Here is a 23177-nt window from a genome sequence, read left to right on the forward strand (position 1 = left end):
AAGAGATGCTTCCCTACGATGAATGCCGTCACTGACGCCAAGGTATGCATCTTTGAGAGAGGCTAAATATGCAATAATTTAAACATAATTAATAAAAGCATTTTATGTTATAAATTCTAATATTTCAATGGTTAGAATGCCTTTTTATATTATTTTGAATTAGGTGAGAGAAAAGGTTGAGCAGTACCGGGACATTACAGAAGACTCTCTCCAGCGTGTGATGGAATGCTTGGATTTTGACTGCGTCCTCGAAGACTGGACATTTCCAAATGATAGCAGCCTCTACCGCTCTGTCCTTCTCCGTAACCATGCCCTAAATCATGGCGTAGTTTACCTACTTCACCAACGTAGAAACGAGATGGTTAGAGATTTACAGATGATGGAGAAAGTCCAAAAATTAGCAAAGAAACAATCCGAAGTTATTCAATTCGAACATCTAGAGAATAGTAAGAAGAAACTACTAGTCTTCGACAAAAACAAGAACTTCGTACATAAAGATTACCCGCTGAAGCTTGGCAAGTCTCTGTTATCAGTCCTAGACCGTAAGACAACTACTACTACTACTAAGAGATTTCAAGAACGACATGTAAAGAGGGAACAGAAGGTAAAGCCTCCGACGAAGGCTTTTAGCCAACAATGCCATATTGGCCCACCTAATGGCTTTGTGAATGTACCAATCCGTATCCAGAACCTACCACCAATCAATGTCAGCGGAATCGGTGCAAGACAGATCGTTCACAGAGTAAGAGCAAGTACCCTGACAGCGCCACCAGCAGGAAAACACGCACCACAACCTCCAACAGCCAAACAAAAGTTTAGGTTTCAACCAATCAAGACCACCAATGAGACTATCACCATGAAAACATTCGATCAATCAATTCATGGAACGAAACTGAGCAGCCCCAAGAACTGTGAGCCATCACCTGAGGCTCACGGTAAGCGTACGGAGTAATCCGTGCGCTTGGTTTGCAAGGTATAAGGGCCCCAATACCACCAACACCATCACCTTTTGTAGGGTTAATTCTATTTTTCTACTTTATCTTAAACTTCTTTTAGTAAATTTTCTTTATTTTTTTGGAAACATAATTAATCACTGAAATATAATTAATATATAATATAATTAACTTATTATATCGTAATTTTAAAAAGATTAACCAATACTAAGTTAAAACGCCTGGCACTTTTTTCAACATCTAAAATTATTATTACAAAACTACTCCTGGTCTGATGCCTAAAAACTTTTATGGTAATTTTGAAAAGATTAAGCACTAAGTTAAAACTACTCTTTCTAATCCGATACCTAATGACGTCTGTAGTACACAACTAATATTCCTCATCTGATACAAAACTACTCTTTCTCATCTGATGCCTAATATAGTGTCTCTAGTACAAAACAGCTCTTCCTCATCTGATGCCTATTGGTGTCTAGTACAAAACAGCTCTTCCTCATCTGATACCTATTGGTGTCTAGTACAAAACAGCTCTTCCTCATCTGATGCCTAATGGTGTCTAGTACAAAACAGCTCTTCCTCATCTGATGCCTATTGGTGTCTAGTACAAAACAGCTCTTCCTCATCTGATGTCTAATATAGTGTCTAGTACAAAACAGCTCTTCCTCATCTGATGCCTATTGGTGTCTAGTACAAAACAGCTCTTCCTCATCTGATGCCTATTGGTGTCTAGTACAAAACAGCTCTTCCTCATCTGATGCCTATTGGTGTCTAGTACAAGACAGCTCTTCCTCATCTGATGCCTATTGGTGTCTAGTACAAAACAGCTCTTCCTCATCTGATGCCTAATGGTGTCTAGTACAAAACAGCTCTTCCTCTCCTGATGCCCAATTGCATCTGTAGTGCAAAACTACTCTTCTTGTCCTGACGCCTAATTGTGTCTAGTACAAAACTACTCTCCTACATATTCATTTCATAACATATTATTGACTTCACAACATTTTATAACATAATCATTTGTAGAACGTTCATAACATTCTTTTCTTTAAAAATTCATTTCATAACATATTCATTTATAACATGGCACCCAATGGTGTCTAGTACAAAACAGCTCTCCTTCTTAACTAACATAGTCACTTCTTAACATATTCATTTCATAACATATTATTGACTTAATAACATTTTATAACATATTCATTTTAGAATGTTCAAACATTCCTGTCATAAAAAAATTCATTTTATAACATTCATTTCATAATATATTCATTTATAACATGGTACCCAATGGCGTCTGTAGTACAAAAACTACTCTTCCTTATCTGATGCAGAATGGCGTCTGTAGTACAAAACTACTCTTGTCCTGATGCCTAATGGTGTCTAGTACAAAACAGCTCCTCCTCATATGATGCCCAATTGCATCTGTAGTACAACACTACTCTTCTTGTCCTGATGCCTAATGGTGTCTAGTACAAAACTACTCTCCTTCTTAACATAGTCACTTCTTAACATATTCATTTCATAACATATTATTGACACCGTGCGTCGGTGAGTGGCGTGGTTAGACACATGTCGGGTGTCTACTCTTCTTGTCCTGATGCTGAATAGCGTTTAGTACAAAACAGCTCCTCCTCATCTGATGCCCAATTGCATCTGTAGTATAAAACTACTCTTCTTGTCCTGATGCCTAATGGTGTCTGTAGTACAAAACTACTCTTCCTCATCTGATGCCTATTGGTGTCTAGTACAAAACAGCTCTTCCTCATCTGATGCCCAATTGCATCTGTAATACAAAACTATTCTTCTTGTCCTAATGCCCAATGGTGTCTAGTACAAAACTACTCTTCTTGTCGTCCTGATGCCCAATGGCATCTGTAGTACAAACCTATTTTTCCACCAGTCTCAACTGGTGCTACAAAAGTAGTAAATCAAATTGAACAAAATTTTTTTTTAAATATCACTTATTCTTCTCTTCCATAATTATTCCATTATTTTCTATTTCATTATTTTTTTATTTATTTATTTTGTTACTTATTTTTTTATTTCCACCAGTCTCAACTGGTGCTACAAAAGTAGTAAATCAAATTGAACAAAATTTTTTTTTAAATATCACTTATTCTTCTCTTCCATATTATTCCATTATTTTCTATTTCATTATTTTTTTATTTATTTTTTATTTTCACCAGTCTTAACTGGTACTACATAAGTAGTAAATCAAATTTAACAAAATAAAAAAAAAATATCACTTATTCTTCTCTTCCATAATTATTCCATTATTTTCTATTTCATTATTTTTTTATTTTTTTTTTTTACCAGTCTCAACTGGTACTACCTAAGTAGTAAATCAAATTTAACAAAATAACAAAAAAATCACTTACTCTTCTCTTCTATCTTTCTATTTTCTAACCTACTAATGATTGGTGTGGTGGGGCCCTTTTTTACCGGCTTATGACATAACATCTCATGCTCTGGCTCACGTTTCAACAAATTGTGAAGATGGGCTGCAATGGTTTCTCCATCTTAATCGAACACCTGAAACCAAACACCTGCAAAACATTTATAAGGTAAGAAAAAGTCAATTTTATTACTTCATCTATGAACAGAATTGAAACATTACTGTGCATCAAATCAGGTCAGCTGTCCAACTAGCGCCATCACTATCTTGTAGACAAACCATCTACCCCCTGTAAGAATAAAAATCAATGAAATAATAGCATTAATATATTTTTTAATGTTTTTAGAGTAATCCCGATAGTAAACATCGAGGGAATCGAGAACCTACTTGCAGACCCATTTAGCCAGAGAAGTCCTACAACATCTGAATCGCTATTACGCAAGACACCAAAAAAAAAGAAGTGACAAAACGCTATATTGTCACCTGTCTGAAGAGCAGTTTGCACAAACACAGTGACATTTTACCGCTAAAGACACCAATATCGGTCGAAAATACGGATACACAGATTTGACATTTACAAACGGATTTGACATTTACCAACGGATTTGACATACCCCCAATATAACATCGATTAGTGGGGAAGAAAATGCTGATGAAGGCGTTTTATATGGATATGACAATTATCGGAGAAGAAGCGGACATTGAAGAGTTTATGATTAGAATCAAGGATTTAAATTAAATTTATAATGCAATATAACGTGTATCGAAACTTATAGTGCAATCATGTTTAAATTAATATATATTTTTATTGATGTAATCTGGCTAGCTGATAAAATGATATTTTACTATAATTATGACAATAAATAATGAATGAATGAAATAATATAAACTTTTGTAATAATATATTTTATTGGATTTGAGTAAAATGAACATTTTATCTTAAAATAAACTTTACAGGAATTTATTTTACAATTCAACAACTGATAATAAACTATACATCTTAAACAAATATGTACAACAAATTAATGAATATTCACAAAATTATAAATGAATAATTCACAACACTATGAATATTCACAACACTATGAATATTCACAACACTATGAATATTCCCAACACTATGAATATTCACAACACTATGAATATTCACAACACTATGAATATTCACAACACTATGAATATTCACAACACTATGAATATTCACAACACTATGAATATTCCCAACACTATGAATATTCCCAACACTATGAATATTCACAACACTATGAATATTCACAACACTATGAATATTCACAACACTATGAATATTCACAACACTATGAATATTCACAACACTATGAATATTCACAACACTATGAATATTCACAACACTATGAATATTCACAACACTATGAATATTCACAACACTATATTTAAAATGAATATTCAAAACTTAATGAATTTTTATATGTCATTTAACAATTTGTTTTTACTAGTTTAATAAGAATTACTACATCGAATAAAGACATTTTGATTGTAATGATGGTGGGATTTAATATGGAGGCGGTACAAAATTTAATTTAAGATTTAAAGTATAGAACATACAATTCCAATGTAGTATAGATTAGCAATTAATTAATAAACATCTTAATGTTGATAGCAAACAGTGGGTAAACCAATAAATACTGGGTTTATTGAAACAATGAAGGTAAGCAATTGAATTAATAATCTGAGGTACTGACCTACAGTATAGGCCTATACAGTACCATTTCTAAGAAATACTATTTATCAAGTATAGGAATAAACAAGATAATTAACATTATCATGTTCAAATTAGACTGAAAGTACTGTCTGTGAGTGGGGCATGCCACCACCAACTAAGTACAAAATAAAGTCTTCAATTCTAAAATCAGACAAGACAATACAACTTTATCCCTTTAATAATGTTTACTGTTAGTTCTATGTACTAGTAAAATTCATACTATTAAAAAAGGCACAACTATTTAATATAACTTAATTTCATAAAATAGATATACTCATCTTTAAACCATAACCAATCTGTTAAAATATATTAATTTGTTTAAAAATAATTAATCTGGTTTTAATACAATAACTGGCAACATTAAACACTTACAATTAAACAAGTACATCCCTGAAATAAGTATTTAAAACATTTGTTCAAGAGTAGAAACAAGGTTGAAGATTTAAATTTAAGGCCAATATATCTCAATATATAAACATTTTTACAAAGGTGTTTTTTGTTTTTAACATTTCATTCCCATGACTTTATTTTGGCAGTTGCCCAGCTTTGACAACTTTAACAAAATAGACAAACTGCAACCTGGATCAGCCAATTAAGATGGTGTGAAGTTTGAAAAATGACAATTCAGAGGTAGATATAGAACACAGACACTAGGGGGTATGTGGCCTGCTATCCATGACCCATTTCACTGGCTAAAGGCAGGGGCCCAGAGCTTAAGAAGCCCTAGAGCATGCAACTACCCAGTGTTGGAGGGCCCATTAGGAGTGCTAAACCAAGGGTCTTTGCCCTGTGTGTTACACCACTGATTTTCCCCTGCAATTAATCATAGGAAAGGTGATTGTTTTCTTTTTTACCACAGGCCGATCAAGTAGCCAATATAGCAATATGTACCAGTAAGCTACACTTGGTATTACTATGGGTGAGAGTTCGTTTACTACCCACTTCTAACCAATTAGTGGAAGCCACACTAATCCTTCCATTTACATTAGAAGTATAATATGTTATAAACATGTGTCAAAAAATACCTTAATAAATAAAACTATTTCAATTATTATATTTAAAATATCAATACTCATTCGCTCGGTCTCATCACAATTAGTTTTCAAAATTGCAATTAAGAACTTCTTAATTTTAAATTGCAAAAGTATAAAAATTAGCATGTTTATTATATAATTTTAATTTTTACCCATATGGTTCTTTTCAGGATCCCCTTTGAGAAGTGCTGGTAGACCTGACTGTGCCAATTAAAATCCCAAATTAACACCTAAATGATATAATTATACACATGTGAATGGAATATACACTGCACAAACAAAATGGCAAAATTCATAAAATGGATTCACTATAAAGCATAAGGTGAAATTAAGGATCACCTGGAAGGTAACAAACTTTTTAACTATATACAATATATAGGTAAATTTATTATTGCAACTTTCACAATACAATTTTAAATCCAACATGTTTACATTATATTGTACACACAAAAGCATATTGAGCCCAGCAGGGGGAGTATCAAAGCCACATTGAACAGCTATAGAATTGGCTTTCATAAACTACTTTCCTTCTTTGTATAAGAATAACATCTGCTTTGAATCTTAATGTGAGACAGAAGGTTATATTATAATTATTAATATCGTCAATCTAATATTGCACTAAATGTACATCCTTCATTTCTGTATGATATTAATACAAGTCATTCTAAATCTAGGTTTGGAATCCGTACAGTGCATTTTTATGGCTCAATTGTAACACTTTGTATCTCAAATTCGGCGCTTATTATATTCGGAGCATTATTTAAACTATTATTTATTATGGATATATTTCAATATTTCAGTATGACATGTTATTTTAAAATGATATTTTATGTGTGTCAGGGGCCTACTGATAATCTTTCTAAGTACAGTTAGTATTACAGTTTTAATATCACTTCAAAATTCTATTTTTGTGCATAGACGGACTTGAATATCATTTGTAAATTATACAATTGGGCATGTATCAGCTGGGATCCTTATTCAAGTAAGTCCATTATTGTTCTGCCTCTTTATGGTGTATTTGCAATAAATGTACTGTACTTAAATTCCAATCAAGAGTTGTTTTATTATCATCATCTATCTTTAGAAATATGTTATAAACTATTTACATACTAAAATTTAACTAAATAAAATAAATACTAATTGTACGTAGAACACAATATATTAAGTAACATTTTATACAGTTTTACATAAAAAATCTGAGACCCCCTCCTTTTTTCCTCTCAGAAAGCCCTCGCGCTCTCTCAGAAACCCCTCTTTCCCTCTCTTCCCCAGAAACCCTTCCCCTCTTGCAGAAACCCCTCCCTCATGAAACTCCTCCAGCTCTCTCAGAAACCCTTCCCCCACTCTCTCCAAAACCCCTCCCCCGCTCTCTATAAAATCCTTCCCTCTCTCTCTCTCTCAGAAACCCCTCTTTCCCTCTCTTCCCCAGAAACCCTACCCCTCTTGCAGAAACCCCTCCCTCATGAAACTCCTCCAGCTCTCTCAGAAACCCTTCCCCCACTCTCTCCGAAACCCCTCCCCCGCTCTCTATAAAATCCTTCCCTCTCTCTTTCTCAGAAATCTCCGAGTACAATAACAATGTTCATTGTATCAACTATTGTTGAATAAAACTTTTGTAAAACATCATTTAAAGAAACATTCTATTAAAACTTGCTTTAAAATCTGCTTTCAAACGCAGTGTATTAACAATGAGAAGCACCATTTGAAACTTATAATATAGCAACCATGTCAACAATATATATATATATATAGAACAGGTATTAACACAATACCTTTCTCCGAGCCTTTTTTCCAGTACAAACACTGCAAAAAATGTTATAAATTATACATTTATTGCTACTATTATACATACAAAACATAAAAGCCATTATGAATTATATAATAGCATGTCTGGTAACCAACGACAGTTCAAGGTGTGAGTTCATCCTCTTTAAAATTGTCTTTTTCTTACTGTTTGTTTAAGAGTGAATTTGACAGATTGCATGATTGTTGGCTCACAGCTTATACAAGTTTGACCGGGTCACACTTAAAACCTTTACAAAGGGTCTTTGTAGAAGGGAGTATGACCTGGTCTATATTTCTATTCTTGTTAAGCATATTAGATAGTTAAATAAAATCATTATGAATGTTTTCAGGTTTTGGAGCTTGAAGTATATTATACTGTCTAAATAGTTTCTATGTTTTGTATGCTTTAGAGTATAAAAATTTACCTTTTAAAAACATTTAAAATCTTTTATAGGAAGTTAAAACATTGGAAGATTTATAATACCATTTTTATCAAGTTTCACCTTTATCAAATTTGATTAAAGATTAAAAAAATATGTAATTGAGCTTCTTTTTAAAACAAACCGTTTAAAAGTTTAACAATTTCAACAATTAAATTGAAAGTTACTTTATTTTTTTCTGAAAAACACACTTTGATAGCTTGTAGAGTTTAAGTTGAATTACCTACTTAAAATGTGTAAGAATTGAGTTGTAGGAAAAACAATATCTGAAAGATAAAATGTATGACGATAATTATGAAAGAATTTTACTGTATTCATATTTAAACATTAAATTAATCATTCCAACTCCTTTCAAGTGTTTGTTAGCAATTAAAAATATTGTCATCAATCATGAACTGTGTATCTATAACAAAATGTTTTTTTAAACATAAAGCTCTGTCTACACGAAACATTATGTGACAGAAATATGTGCCCATATATGGACATGATGACGTCAAAATAGTTAGATAGTGTAGACAGGGCTTAAAACACTTCATATTCTAGTAGTACTTTATTCCACTCTACTGCTTTCTGTTTAGTATAGTACCATTGCATAAATTAAGTATATATTTTAATCTGTAGTAGCATACCTTTTATACAAACACACCCTCAGGTTCATCTTGGCTAATACTTAGTTCACGAGGACTTCCTTTGAGTCTTCTCAGAACTCCTCCTCTAAACACTAGAAAGAAATATAATTAATAAGACAAATAATTTACCATATTTTTCCTTTGTTAATAGAATTGAGAAAGTCTTGTACCTTGAAGTTGCTAACAAGACTATGATGTCATGATGTAGATTAACATCAATAACAAGAAAGTAAGTAACATTTACTGTTTTATTTGCTGTGACTATGTCAAGGGTTGGGTCACTGACAGATTTATATCACAATATTACACAAATGAAAAGTGGTGTTGTAAGTCTATGAGTGCTAGCTTACCTGGATAAACCGACATTGGCCCATTCTCTCCAAGAAGAGACCCACAACTCGAATATATACACAATTTATGAAACACGCCTGTCAGAAAATGGCACACTCACTCCATGACTAACTTACTAATTTTATTTATAAACTACAGTACTGTATGGGATCCATTATTATGTTTGATGGTACAACTAAATACCAACAACATTCAAACAATATTACTACAGTAATTTGAAATACTCTTCTGGCTGTGTTTCTTAAGCTCTGTCTACGCTGTCAAACTGTGTGACACGGTGATATTTATATTACTACTGTACCATATTTGGGCACATCACACTTTTTTGTCAAACTAGTTTGATAGTGTAGACAGAGCTTAAGATTGATAATTGTGAAAAATGTGAAACTTACATTCTATTCGATTAGGTTTCGATTGTTTAATTGGAATTGCTGCTGTTTCAACAATTGCCGCCTTCTTCTGTTCAACCTCTGCAGCTGCTTTCTGTTTTTCTAGTTCTTCTATCTCTTCTAACTCTTTCAGCAACTTTAATTCTTCCTCAAGTTTCCTTTGCATCTCAACTTCTATCATTTTCAAATTGTCTGATAGTTCTTCAAGTTCTTGTTCGTATTCCATGCTTTCAAATTCCTGTTCTTCCAATTCCTCTTGCAATTCTTTTTTCTCTTCAAGCATTTTTCTTTCATACTTTTCTTTCTTTCTATCGGTGATATCTTTTTCTACTTTTATTAATTTCATTAATCGCTTTAACTCTTGATTGTTTGCATTGATTTCTTTATCACAGTCGATAATTTGCGATTTAGTTTTATCTAATTCATCGATAAGTTCCTCTTTTTCGGCTTCTTCCATTTCCAGTTCGTCTTCCCAGAATTCTTCCTCCTCTAAACGAGATTCATTCTTTATCAAAGTCTGCTCATAGAGCATGATTTGATCTTCAATTTCTTCAATGGTTGCTGGATCCATTTCATACTGTAATAATTCTTCAATGTCAATATCAATATCTTCCATATCGTCATACTGTTCTTCTAAAATATTTTCCTGTTTTCTGACAAGATTCCAAAGTTCCTCGATGTCAAGAGCGGAAGCTTTGTGACTTGATGGAACAGTTTCTTTCTTACTCAACACCTGAGTGTTCCATGAACCACTAAACGTATTTCCCCTTTTCACAGTTGTTTCTTTTGGTCGTGGTAAAAACTCCATCGACCGGTGTTTCTCGCAGAATCTCGTGGGTTTTCCTTCGTAAGTTTTGTTCTCGTTTAATTGATCAACATCCCCAGTCCGTTTCATTATAAACCGATTGCTCCCACGACTCCATCGCGACATAATCCTTAGCGGACTTTCGTGCGGTTCCAACAGACGTTCATGACTTGGTGATTTTTCAGCAAGTGCATATCGTCCAGTTTGTCGCTTAAATTGCGCAAGTGCAATGATCACTTCCTGACACGTTGTTTTGTCGTTGATTCCAGAGACAATTCTCTGTAAACCGTCGACCCAGACCCTCAACTCTCCCATTTTCATAAATTTCCTGGCAATTTGAAGATAAACGATTCAAGTACCAATTGCATCTTTAAACAATTTCACTTTATATTTTGAAACCAGAACCCATCTGCTATCACTTTACTTGTTTCAATTATCTTACAATAGAAGCTGTACAAATATGATAAATCAATCTATAGTATTATGCTTCCAATTTCATATCATAGATAATATTTTATTTCCTTGTTGTCATGTTCCAGTTCATCTGTAATGAAAAAGGGAAATAATTAAAACTTTGCATATCATCAAACATGTGATAGATCTAAACAAGGTCTTTTTAAATGGCCGTCGTGTTCAAACGCTAAGCATGCATAGAATGGCTTAAATTAAGCTGATCCTAATCATATAAGAGTGAATCTGATTTAAAGTGTTTGTGTGATTGGTTATTATCACTTAAATACTTTTTTCCGTTAACTCTGTAACCCCAAATTACCTCTGACAACTTTCAGATGTATATTCAATGTAACGTTCTATGTTTAAACGCAGAATTGAAGCACTATATTTAACTCCGATAGGGAAAAGAGCATTTAAACAAAGCTACTGATGATGTACTGTAACATGTAAAATTTACCTCAAGACAGTGGAGGGTGTTATTTATGCACAGACTTCAGAAAATATTGAGCATGTAGTTCAAGAATTATTTATTAAATACAGTACTATAACCTATTAAAAATGATACCTAATACCTTTGTATTAAGGCAAATATTGGCATGACTGCTGTGTTTACTGAAAATTTAAATACCATAATTAGCATGATTCGCCAATGCTGCATTACCTCAAGGCAAATAATTCATTTTCAAAATAGGTCACAACCTAAATTTGGGTATAATGGGTAAGACTAGTAGCAGTTCAATATTTGTTTAAAATATCACATACCATATAATTGCTTGCTTTATTTTAATTAGGTCAAAACATGACTTCAAAGCTTTTGAGTGTATTAATATATATTGTCAAGAGACTTTTGTTTCAACAGTAGGCAGTTAGTAGTCTCATCATATCCTGTTGTAGGATTATACCTTTGAATTTTATGATATACAGTTGCATGCATGTTGAAAGGGTACATTTTGGTGAAATGTTAGATTTGGTATTTGCAGTTATTATCTCGTTTTAGCAGGCGCGGATTTAGGCGGGCTAAACAGGCTTTAACAATTTATTTAACCATGTCTTTTTAAAATGACTATTTTTATTTTTCCTCAACCCGACGCCTCTGTTTAGTGTTTGTTTTTACATAGCTACACCAGTGGGCATTTTTTAACTAGTTACAGCTAAGTATACTCTAAGGTACTGTATGACGTGTGCCAAAATATGTCTTTAATGAATATATAACCAAATCACCATCTAACTTAACCTACAGTAGACTGGTGAAATGTGTGTATATATTGTTAAATTCCATTAAAGAAATGCACTGATTTTCTAAACTATTGTATTGTACAAAGGTTATAATATTTCCTTATTATTTTCCCAAACCCATAGAATTGTAGTAGCACTGGTAATTGGTACAATATACCCGACCCACTTCTATCTCTCTATACATAAAGGTCATTTGACTGTTTTAATAATGTAATTACATAAGGGTCATAAGCTTTTTATCATATTGACATAACAATGTAAACCAATTAATGTGTGCAACAAATGTGATTTCATATCCATACTTAGAAATGGTAAATGTAATTGTAATATCTTTCATTGTGATGATCCTGGTTTTTATGTTTTATAAAATTAAGTAAAACTTCATCAATACAGCATTATTTGTACACTGTATTGTTGTACCCATTACTTATCGGAGGGAGGAGCGCATGCATCTAGTGATACCCACCTCCACCTGAGTATGGTACTGTATACTATAGTGCTATAGCAAGAAAAGGGGATGTCTTGATACTGTTTTCGAGTAACAAAATTGGGCCCCTTAAATACCACTTTTCTTTTTATCGATACCCTAGGGAGTCAATCCAATGATATACACATCATTCAATGACTGATGACAGCTGTATGAGGTACACAGTCTGTGGGGAATTCTGCATCATTAACCAATCCAAACCTGAAGGTTATATAGTTCTTATGATGTACTGTACTAGGTGGTATCAGTATTGTATTTCTTCCATGGAGACAATTCCCAATTCTCCTATATTTTACTAATGCACTGTCAATTCTAACCAAAACAAACCTGAACTATAAGGCAAAACATTACTGATGCGGCTTTTTTAAAGGGATTCTTCCAATGTTTTCCTTGTCCATCAAATTCATCAGTCATCAATGGTTCCTCTGTTCGCCCCATAGACTACAAACCCTTTAAAAGGGTGTTAAAAGGCTGACTGCCAACATTTTCTGTTAGAATCTATTTTCAATCTATTCGTTTTAATCTACTGTACTATGGCAAAATATTTTAGGCAATTAAATAATGTTATATTCATATATTATACTGTAGTCACAAAAGCTGTCATAATTTTAGTATATTTGCTCTATGGAGTGAGTGGTTGCTTTACGTTTCTTGGGATTAAGAGGCAAGTCTCTAGTACAAAATGTAGATCAACAACCTACATAGGTGAAATCTCTATTTAACTTTCGCATGTGTAGGTTAGCTCTGAAAATAGACTGAAACCAGGACAATAGCACCAAGATAAATATTACTCAAAGGAAATTGCGTTGATTTCAAAGGAAAGAAATTGTTACTTTTGTTTACATTTCTTGTACTTTTAAACGATACTACCAGGGGTAATAAAATTAACATCCTGTTGATGTCAACGTACGGCAGTACCAGTACCGGCTGTTTAATATGTAGAAAGTTGATGACCAAATATTAAAGACCCCTTCCCTGCAATTTTGGACGTTTTTTGGAAAATAATACATATATATCACTTTAAAAACATTAAACCATGTCATTCCTTGTCTTAAATGTACGTTTTATGGTAAATTATGATAAAAAGTGAGAAACAATGCACTACCTAAGTAGCTCGCGGCGATCGACCTCTCGTGGACGGTCTTAGGCCTAGCCTGGCTAGGCTTAGTTTTGTAGGCCTAGCTGGTAAACATCGGTAACGTGCGAACATCGTACGCTAGCTATATACCTAGCCTGACGTTGTATAGTTGCTGCATTAATTGTCTTTCTATTTTTGCCAGACTCCGTTGATACAAATTGGGGAAAACCCGGTATTTTCGCTGAAAAGTTAGGAGTCTTCCATTTGTTTTGGCCTCACGATCGATCGAAAAGTGGGCGAATTACAGGTGAAAAACAAAAATATCAATCCGCGCGCAATGCATTTTGGGATTTATAGCGGGCCGCTATAATTATTAAAATCGACTTATTTTTCACATTTTTAACCGTTTAAAGACGAAAAAAGTTATCGGAATAGGACCATATAGTATTATTTTTACATTAAATATAGTTTGTGATCTTAAATTACATCTAAAAAACGTAGGGAATGGGGCTTTAAGTGTGAAATGTCATGTAGATAGTATATGGATGTAGTCTAAGGTACAGTACAGTGAAGTCTATAATACAGTACAGTATAATATGTATGACGTCGATTCCATATCAAATATCTTTGATTGTTACTGTAGTGTAAGCACTATGTTAAAAGAGCTTGGGCACACAGATGTATTGTTCTAGGCGAGTAATGTTCATATCAATCAAACTAAATGATTGATATCTATCTCACTAAATGATTGATATCTATCTCATTATAGTGTTAGGTCTACATTGTTGTTGCCCAATTCATTTTTTATTGTACAGTTCCTACCTATTCTATATGTTTATTTCTTGTAATTTTGTATTTTTAGGTGTCAGTTCAATGGTATTGTAGTTACTGTAGTTGAATTGTTTTGACATGTTGACCTACGTCGACTTTTTATTGTAATTGTTATTTTCTATATCATGTTTTTTTTTTGTATATTTCTCGTGGATGCACCTTCCATTTGGTCGAGTGCCACTGTTGTAAAAGTGTAATCTCCAAATAAATTATTATTATTATAGTCTATGGTAAAGTAAAACCATGGTACAGTAGTCTAACCTTGGAAGTATAAATTAGAATTTTATATATATCATTTCGGTAAAAAAGATTCAAATATTTTAGCGTGCATGTCATACTTAACCCACAGTATTAAACTTGAGCGGAATTGTATGTTTACTCCAAAAAAAATCATCGGAATACTAACAATGTAAAAAGACAATAACTCTAGAGGCTACAGTATCATGTTGTTTGCCTACGTCACTAAGTACAGTATCAGTGTCTGCCTACACAAATATAGATAATACTGCTAATTTTTAATATAAAAGACATATTGTCTTCTACTTACTAAGAGACTAATTAGCCATTATTTAATTAATTTACCCTATTCAAATCACTGTTGCTAGACAATGTTATTATTTGTAGGAAGTACAATTTGCATGACTTCAATTGGTGACAGATTTCTCTAATTTTAGATTTAAATAGCTTACATCATGTGGATTGGAAAATACGAGTAAAGTTCAACATACAGTTTCACAATGATGTCAATTTACCGACTTTCAGTCTATGGCAACAAGGTTTTGTAGTTTATATTGAAACATTATCAGAACTAGATCAAACATAAATTAGGCTGAAATCTATAGCTCTAGTCTAAGCAGAAAAATTATGAATTTAGTTACTGAAATAACTGGCATTTAAATCACAATTATTTCTGTTTGAAAGGTAGATATTAATTACAATACGGTACATATGAACAAAAATAAAAATTAACAAAATACATTTATACAAATTTAGGTTCAAAACAAACCTGAAGAATAAAGTCCAAAAAATGTTTCTTACAGTGTAACTGTAAATGAGGGAAAATCATAATAATGGTAGTCTATAGCACCTAATACAATGTTTCTAAGTGTTTTCACACAAAAATGATCCATTAAATATCCTGAAATAACAAAAAAAAGAAAAGCAGAGGAGTCATTTACACCACTCCGTTCTCTAGCTCCCATATCAGAGCTCGCCGGAACAGTATTCACAGGAGCTCGAGTGAAAAAGGCATCTGTCTATCCTATGATGCTTTAACACAACTCCTAATCTGGGGACACCACTAAGGGGATCTCAAAGGTGTCCTATTAATAGAGGTTTTTCTGTATAAAAAAAGTGAATTATTCTCTTACCTACTGTACTGTATTATTAGTAGACCTACTGCTGCGTTGACTGTTTTATCTGCCACACCAAGAATTTAAATCCGACTAAATTATAGGTGTATGTGGCTTAACCGTTACTATAAACAATCACTCTACCTACCACCAGCTTCTGCTTTCAACACATTGCAAACTAAAGTGTGTATACATGAAAGGATAAGCCTGATTTCCTGAGTTGCTTGTGCCAGATTCATTCAAACTATTTTATCTATTCTTTCCCTGTCTTTGTATCTAAATCTACTCAAGCTATTTCACACTCACTGAAGCACCTCAATGCATTCTTGTACGCACTAAAGGGACCGGTTTTATTCTGTTTTACGGGTCAAAAATTGTACAAACTTGTGTGTGAATAATAGGCTTCTGGTTCTTGCTGTGCAGAACAACAGAAGGGAACAATAGAATAATACAATAGCGTATAAAAGAAAACAGTGTTGTGTGAGTCTATACTGAAATTATTTGTAGGTCAAAATAAAACACTCTAAAATTCTTTTTAAAAAATGGGAAATTAGAAATTTCTTTTAGGGCAGCCAGCCTGCTTCCCTATGGTGACCAGTATTTAGGCAAGCCTAATAAAGATTAAACTGTCAGAAACTAGTATACAATTTGGGCAACCAGACAATTTGGGCAACCAGCCCGTTTCCCTATGCTGACACTATTTGGGCAAGCCCAAAATTAGGCTTTAAGAAACTAGATTTTGGCAACCTGACAATTTAGGCAGCCAGTCTCTTGCCCTATGGTGACACTGTAAGCCAACCAGCCTGTTGCCCAATGGGGATACTATTTTGGAAAGCCAAAAATTAAACTTTCAGATACCAGTTGGGAATCCAGTTTGGTCACTAGGGATATTGTGAATCCTAAATACTTACATTACAGTTTGTCTACCGGTATGTTATGTACGGTACCAGGCCCTGATTTGGACAATACAGTATATCAATTCCAAAATATTAATAACACAACTTACCTGATGACAGCTTATTGGAGCTACTAACAGCGGAAACACTTTTGGTGGAAATGAGTTATTATTTAGAGTAGCACATTATTTAAACCAAGTTTTCCAGATGGTAGAATTTAATAGCCGTGAGTCATTAAAGAGTTTATTAATGGCACAGGTCCAAAAAATACATTGGTTTCTCTTAGAAAAAATTAATAACATTGGGATAGGAAATCACCACAACAACAAATTGTTAAATTTTCAGTGTTCAAAGAATTTGTGTAAAGTATTATCATAGAATTAAAGAAATGATGAATAAAACTAGTTGATAAATCTACTCTATGGACTAGTCATAGGAATGTTATGACCCTTTGGTTTCTCAAAAATACAATTTGGAATTCATAACAAACTTGTAAATATATTGAATGAACTAGTAGTACTACTCAGCGTTCAAAGAATTGACGTAAAAGTGTTATTACACAAAAGAATTCTAAATGAAAAGAAAAATATCTTCTTTTACCGATCGGTCATAGCTCCACTTTACATAAAAGAATATTTTTTCACTCACTCACAAGAAATACAATGGTTTCTCTTAGAAAATTAATAAAATTGAAGAATCAGGAATTTGTTTACAAATCTGATAGGGTTCAAAGAAATATTAATTTTATTATAATAATAGAGGGATAGAATAACCTTTAGCGACCAACCGGTCACAACTCCACTTTATATAAACGAACGCATGTCATGCTAAATCCTTGAGAACGGTTAGCACATGATAAGGTTTTAATGACACAGACACATCATAATACAATAATACTTTATAAAGAAACATTAAAGCATTAACAATGGCCTATACCCACTCATTCATGTAAACATTCACATGGACCTCACAAAGTTGGTAAAAACCGCAAGGCTGGCAATACAAGGATATTTGGATAAAAAAAAGTTTAAAATGTATCCCTGTAGTGTTTTACATTGAACATTTTATTAGCTTCTTAAAGAACTGGCTTAGTTGTCTGCAGGTACAGGCTTAATATTAGGAAATTGCACTGATACCATGAATTAATAAGAACATAAATCATATTTTTTCAAGACGACTACAGTAAATGTCATGACTAATTATAGCATAGAACTGGTTATCTGTACTTTGCCCAGGGCTGCTACACAGTAGCTTCAGCTGCTAAAGCTCTGTCTACACTATCAAACTTTATGTGATGTGCCCGTATATGGACACGATGATGTGTCATATCATTACCATATTTGGGCACATCACACTTTTTTGTCAAAACTAGTTTCATAGTGTAGACAGAGCTTAACATGCACTTTAATACAGTGCTGTAGAGCTTTCACAGGATTGTAGTGTTGTTTAGGTGTGTTTACAACTACAGAAAAATAGCTCTGAAGCAACAAATCTGGTATGTACACTACACTAACATTTGGACAGAAATAATTTATTATAGGATCGGTAGTTACGATGGATGTTCGATATATCAATAACGCTCTGTCTACACTATCAAACTAATATGGTAGTGATATGATATCATCGTGTCTATTTATGGGCATGTCACATAAAGTTTGATAGTGTAGACAGAGCTTAAGCCAAATATTTCAATGAACAAAGTTGCACCCAGGGAGATATTTTACATCTTCCTGGATGCATTGAGTAATAAATTTAAAGCCTGGTTCCCTTGTTTATGTTTCGTTAAAGCCGGTTTTCTTTTCACAATAAATATATTTTTATATACTACATATAACTACTACAGTTGTATCCTAAACTTGTATACGGTTCTGTATGACGTTTAACTAAACATCTCGAGTGTTCTGACTAGTGAACTGCAATTCTAATTTACCCATGAGTTAATTGAAATAATAACCTTTAAAGTAGACTGGCACTTAAAACCCATTAACTTCTCATGATTAGAATCAAGGGAGATTTACTGTAATTGAACATTTACACAATGGTGTGAGCAGATGTATGCACACCACATTTAACATTGAAAAATACGTTAAGCCTACAGCTAGCCTAGAATAATACCTTAGTGTGATCAGGGAGATGTCGCGTGTGATTTCGTGGCAGAGAGAGAATAGGGAGGGTGCCACAGATGAAGGGTGGCACAGATGGGAGTGGTACAGTAACTGTATACAGCTAGCCTAGAATAATACCTTAGTGTGATCAGGGAGATGTCTCGTGTGATTTCGTGGCAGAGAGAGAATAGGGAGGGTGCCACAGATGAAGGGTGGCACAGATGGGAGTGGTACAGTAACTGTATACAGCTAGCCTAGAATAATACCTTAGTGTGATCAGGGAGATGTCGCGTGTGATTTCGTGGCAGAGAGAGAATAGGGAGGGTGCCACAGATGGAGGGTGGCACAGATGGGGAGTGGTACAGTAACTGTACACGGATGGTGGAGACTCAAATTTTCAGTAACGGTTACACAAAACAGTTAGTCATATTATATTAGTAATGTCCACTACAGTTACAGTTACACATAAAAAGAAACTATAACAGTTCATTTAGTTTCTATTGTAGCAATTGGCGACTTCTGAATTTTGAAATAAGAATAGCCGAGGGCCTAAAGCTCTGTACACTATCAAACTAGTTTGACAAAATTTAAAAAGTGTGATGTGTCCAAATTATGGTAGTAATATGCCCAAATATGGTAGTTAAAGGACATCATCATGTCCATAGACACTTTTTTTGTCACATAAGTTTGATAAAAATAGACAGAGCTTTACCATTGTGAAATTGCTGAACTTACAATGAACATAATATCCAAATTATCTTTTGCTTATTTTTTTTGAGATGGAGTAAATTTCTTTCTTGTCGTTTTACTTCTTTGGCCCTTATATTTGTTGCAATAAAAGAATTGAACAATGGGAGTTCAATTCAGAGCAGCCATATTCCTGGTATTAATCAATTTAAAAGCATACTGAGAGAAAATAAGAAAACCCACAAACACAATAATTGATGGCTAGCATAGAACTGTTGCTTTTCAGAGACAAAGAAATTATATCTAGGAAGGCCTTTACAATCGTAATACAATAGAACAAAAGTCTATTGTAATAGCCAGCAGTCCAGGTTTAATATTAATTATAATATTAAATTATGGATGTGTACAAACAAACTAAATTAAATATATTATAATTTAATAATTCTTTTTATTAAAACAATAAAATAAAATCATAGATTTAAATAATTATAAAAAACGAAAGAATCAATTAATGTGGGTAATGTATCCACTAATTGCTTCCCCTTTCGGAAATAAATAAAATAAGTAGGGTTAATTCACCCACTCAGCTGGATGTCTTGAGTTCTGTACCATAGTTTACAGATTATTATTTTTTTTAAATAATAATTTAATAGGTGTAACCTCAAAGTTTATAGAAATATTAAGGAAATATGTAAATCCCATGGAATGACTCATCCTTGATGGAAAAAAACAGTACACAGTACATTCACAATAATATATTTGATCTATTGATTTTTAATAAATAACACTTTTAGTACTTGTTTTTACAGATGAATTTCATTGAACAAGAAACTACTAAACCTTTGCTTTGTTGTTATTCATGTTTTGCAATTAAAGATTTGCAATGTGATCCTAAATGTTGATATTATTTTGTATTTAAACATTATTCTATAAACCATCATTTTTTCTTTGATGTACAGCAGATATTTCAATTCAAATTAAAATGTATTTCCCTTTCTTTTTTCTTATAAAATAAAATGTTAACAATAATAGTACTGTATTATTATGTAGCATTATTTACATTAGGAAAAAAGAAGCTAGAAAAAAGTTATATACTTTTCGAGTCCAGCCTCTATTATAACATAATAGTTACAATATTGTAATAATAATAGGGCAATATAAATGTTTTTTTCTTTGTTTAAATAGCATTTTCGAACGAATGAGAAAAACTCGAGAACAGCAGAGGTTTACAGTACCTAATAAACCTAACTGTTTAACCTTAACTCCTTTTCACACACAAACATCATCCTCTGTGCATTCAATCATACCAGTTGTTTTCATTACCTCTCTTCATTTGTTTGTCTACATGATTAACTTTTTACAATCTCAAATGCACACAGTACAACCCATGTCTCTTAGGTGTTGGGGCATAATAACCATGTTGGGTAACCAGGTATAGTCAAGAGTCAACTGAATACAGCGTTCTCAATGGGGATTTATTCCACTTGAATACACTCTAAAAACATGTGGGTAGGCTTTTTTGAAGCAAATATAAATTGCATTATTTGTATAGTAAACTAAGTATTGCAGCCAACCGAGCGGAGTAGCTCGCTGTATCGGTATGCTGTACAGTACCCTAGTTTAAGTTTAAGATACAATGAATGAATATTTCATAGGTTAGTCTGAGTACCACAGTACATGAATACTGTATATAAAGCTCACAATCATTATCAAACTTTATATGACAAAAAATGTGATGTGCCCATGTATGGACATGATGTCAATATGTCATATCACTACCATATTTAATCATATCTCTACCATATTTGGGCACATCACCCTTTTTTGTCAAAGTAGTTTGATAGTGTAGACATAGCTTAAATCTGCAAAATGTTTTATTTGGATGTGTTCCTTAATTAATACAGTAAACCCAATACTGTACTATAAATTGCAAACCTATGTTGTTTACCATTATATGTCTGACTATACTAAGAAGTCCTAAAATATTGTTAGCCATCTAAAGTGGGGGTTTTTAATTGGAGGGAAAATTCAGGACTTCAGGATTCATTTTGTACAGCCAGTGATACCAGATACCAAGTAGCAGCAAAATGATATTTAATTACTGTAAAGGTGACCTTTAATTGGAGGACCTATAAACAGTGGTGGTCAATAATTGAAAAATGGCTGTAACGACGTCATGACATTTGATGGTTAAATCATTTCTTCAATTTTGTTTCTAGCCTTTATACAATGAACTAATGTAATGGTAGAACCTACAAGAGGACACTTTTGGTACCCAACATAGAGTCCTGTAATAATAAAAATAGGATGTGTCCATTGGATAGGGATTTGCTGTTTCAAAACATATAAAGTTAAAAGATGTTGCACACTGTACACTCTGTGTAGTGATTTCTTTTTTAAACACAGTTATAGTGATCAGGCTTGATTTGATGGTATTTTTGTTTACAATAAATATAAGAAAAGAATGTATAGGCCTATATATCAATGGAATTTGAAATTTCTAGATTAAGATAACATACTGCATATTGTTTTAAATCCAGTACAAATATTTGTTTTGAATCAACTCATTCAAGAAACAAAAGTGTTAAACCTCTGCAGGCCTACAGTATGTCTCAGTGGAAGGTTGTGTCACACAAAATGTGACAATCAGTAATCTTGATTGTACTGTGTACACAAAGGTATTCACGATCCTGTTCTCTTGATTATTTTTAGAACAATGATGACAAGATATTCACTCATAATATTTGTTAATTACTGTAAAACAGAGAATGTCCTAATCAACGATAGACAAGAAACCATATTTTGATTATATAGGTCATTTTTTCCTAATTAGCACATCATTGTTAATTCATTATCTAATTGCAAGTACCTTATCATTTATTATACACTGTCACAGTATAGTAATACTACTGTAGTATGTATGTAGTACTAGTGGGTATGACATTTGGTAGTAATTGAAAGGTTGGATTATACTTGAATTTAACAAAATTGAGTATAATATTAATAATAAGATTAAGAAAGAGAATGTTTAAATTTAAAACAAAAGTTGTCTAGTATATAATAAATGTTTTTGTTGTACAAATACTAAAGGCACTTCTCTACTCTTTATCAAATGAACAGATCTAAACAAAATTAATAGATTCTGGAAAACGTTATTAACAACATAATCATCAATTAATCGAATATATTCCCAGGGTAGGTCTCTTTAATTTGTATTGTCATTACGCGCCTGAATCAACAGGGATTTTGCCAACACAAAACATAACATCGACAAATCCCAACCGTGCAAAGAAAATCAAAGTTATTCACTGCGATTTCCTAAAATAACAACCTAAAAGTTCCTGCTCATGGTATAAATATTATAGATTACAGAAAATGTATTTACTTACTAAAAAATCCTGTTTTTTAACGTATTTTTTGGTGGAAAAACTTGTTTTGATCGTATCAGATCAGCAACCGACTACTACTCTGCTAAAAATGTACTGTGTCGTTGATGGCGCGGTTTGTGGTTTGTTGGGGTGTTGTTCAATAGAGCG

General features: G+C 32.9%; 2 protein-coding genes across 2 annotated transcripts; one reads left to right on the plus strand and one right to left on the minus strand.

Annotated features, from left to right (window-relative positions):
* Positions 1–973, plus strand: LOC140055311 (uncharacterized). Its single transcript, XM_072100618.1, has 2 exons — positions 1–42; positions 164–973. The coding sequence occupies exons 1-2, from the start codon at positions 19–21 to the stop codon at positions 950–952; spliced, it is 813 nt and encodes a 270-aa protein (XP_071956719.1). The 5' UTR covers positions 1–18; the 3' UTR covers positions 953–973.
* Positions 974–8451: 7478 nt separating this feature from the next.
* LOC140053957 (ras association domain-containing protein 8-like) lies at positions 8452–23119 on the minus strand. The gene is made up of 4 exons (XM_072098722.1): positions 23031–23119; positions 9715–11060; positions 8972–9063; positions 8452–8608 (listed from the first exon to the last, which is right to left on the minus strand). The coding sequence occupies exons 2-3, from the start codon at positions 10835–10837 to the stop codon at positions 8975–8977; spliced, it is 1212 nt and encodes a 403-aa protein (XP_071954823.1). The 5' UTR covers positions 10838–11060; positions 23031–23119; the 3' UTR covers positions 8452–8608; positions 8972–8974.
* Positions 23120–23177: the final 58 nt, after the last annotated feature.

The sequence above is a fragment of the Antedon mediterranea genome, chromosome 7 (assembly GCF_964355755.1).
Source record: "Antedon mediterranea chromosome 7, ecAntMedi1.1, whole genome shotgun sequence".
In the NCBI taxonomy this organism is placed as follows: domain Eukaryota; kingdom Metazoa; phylum Echinodermata; class Crinoidea; order Comatulida; family Antedonidae; genus Antedon; species Antedon mediterranea.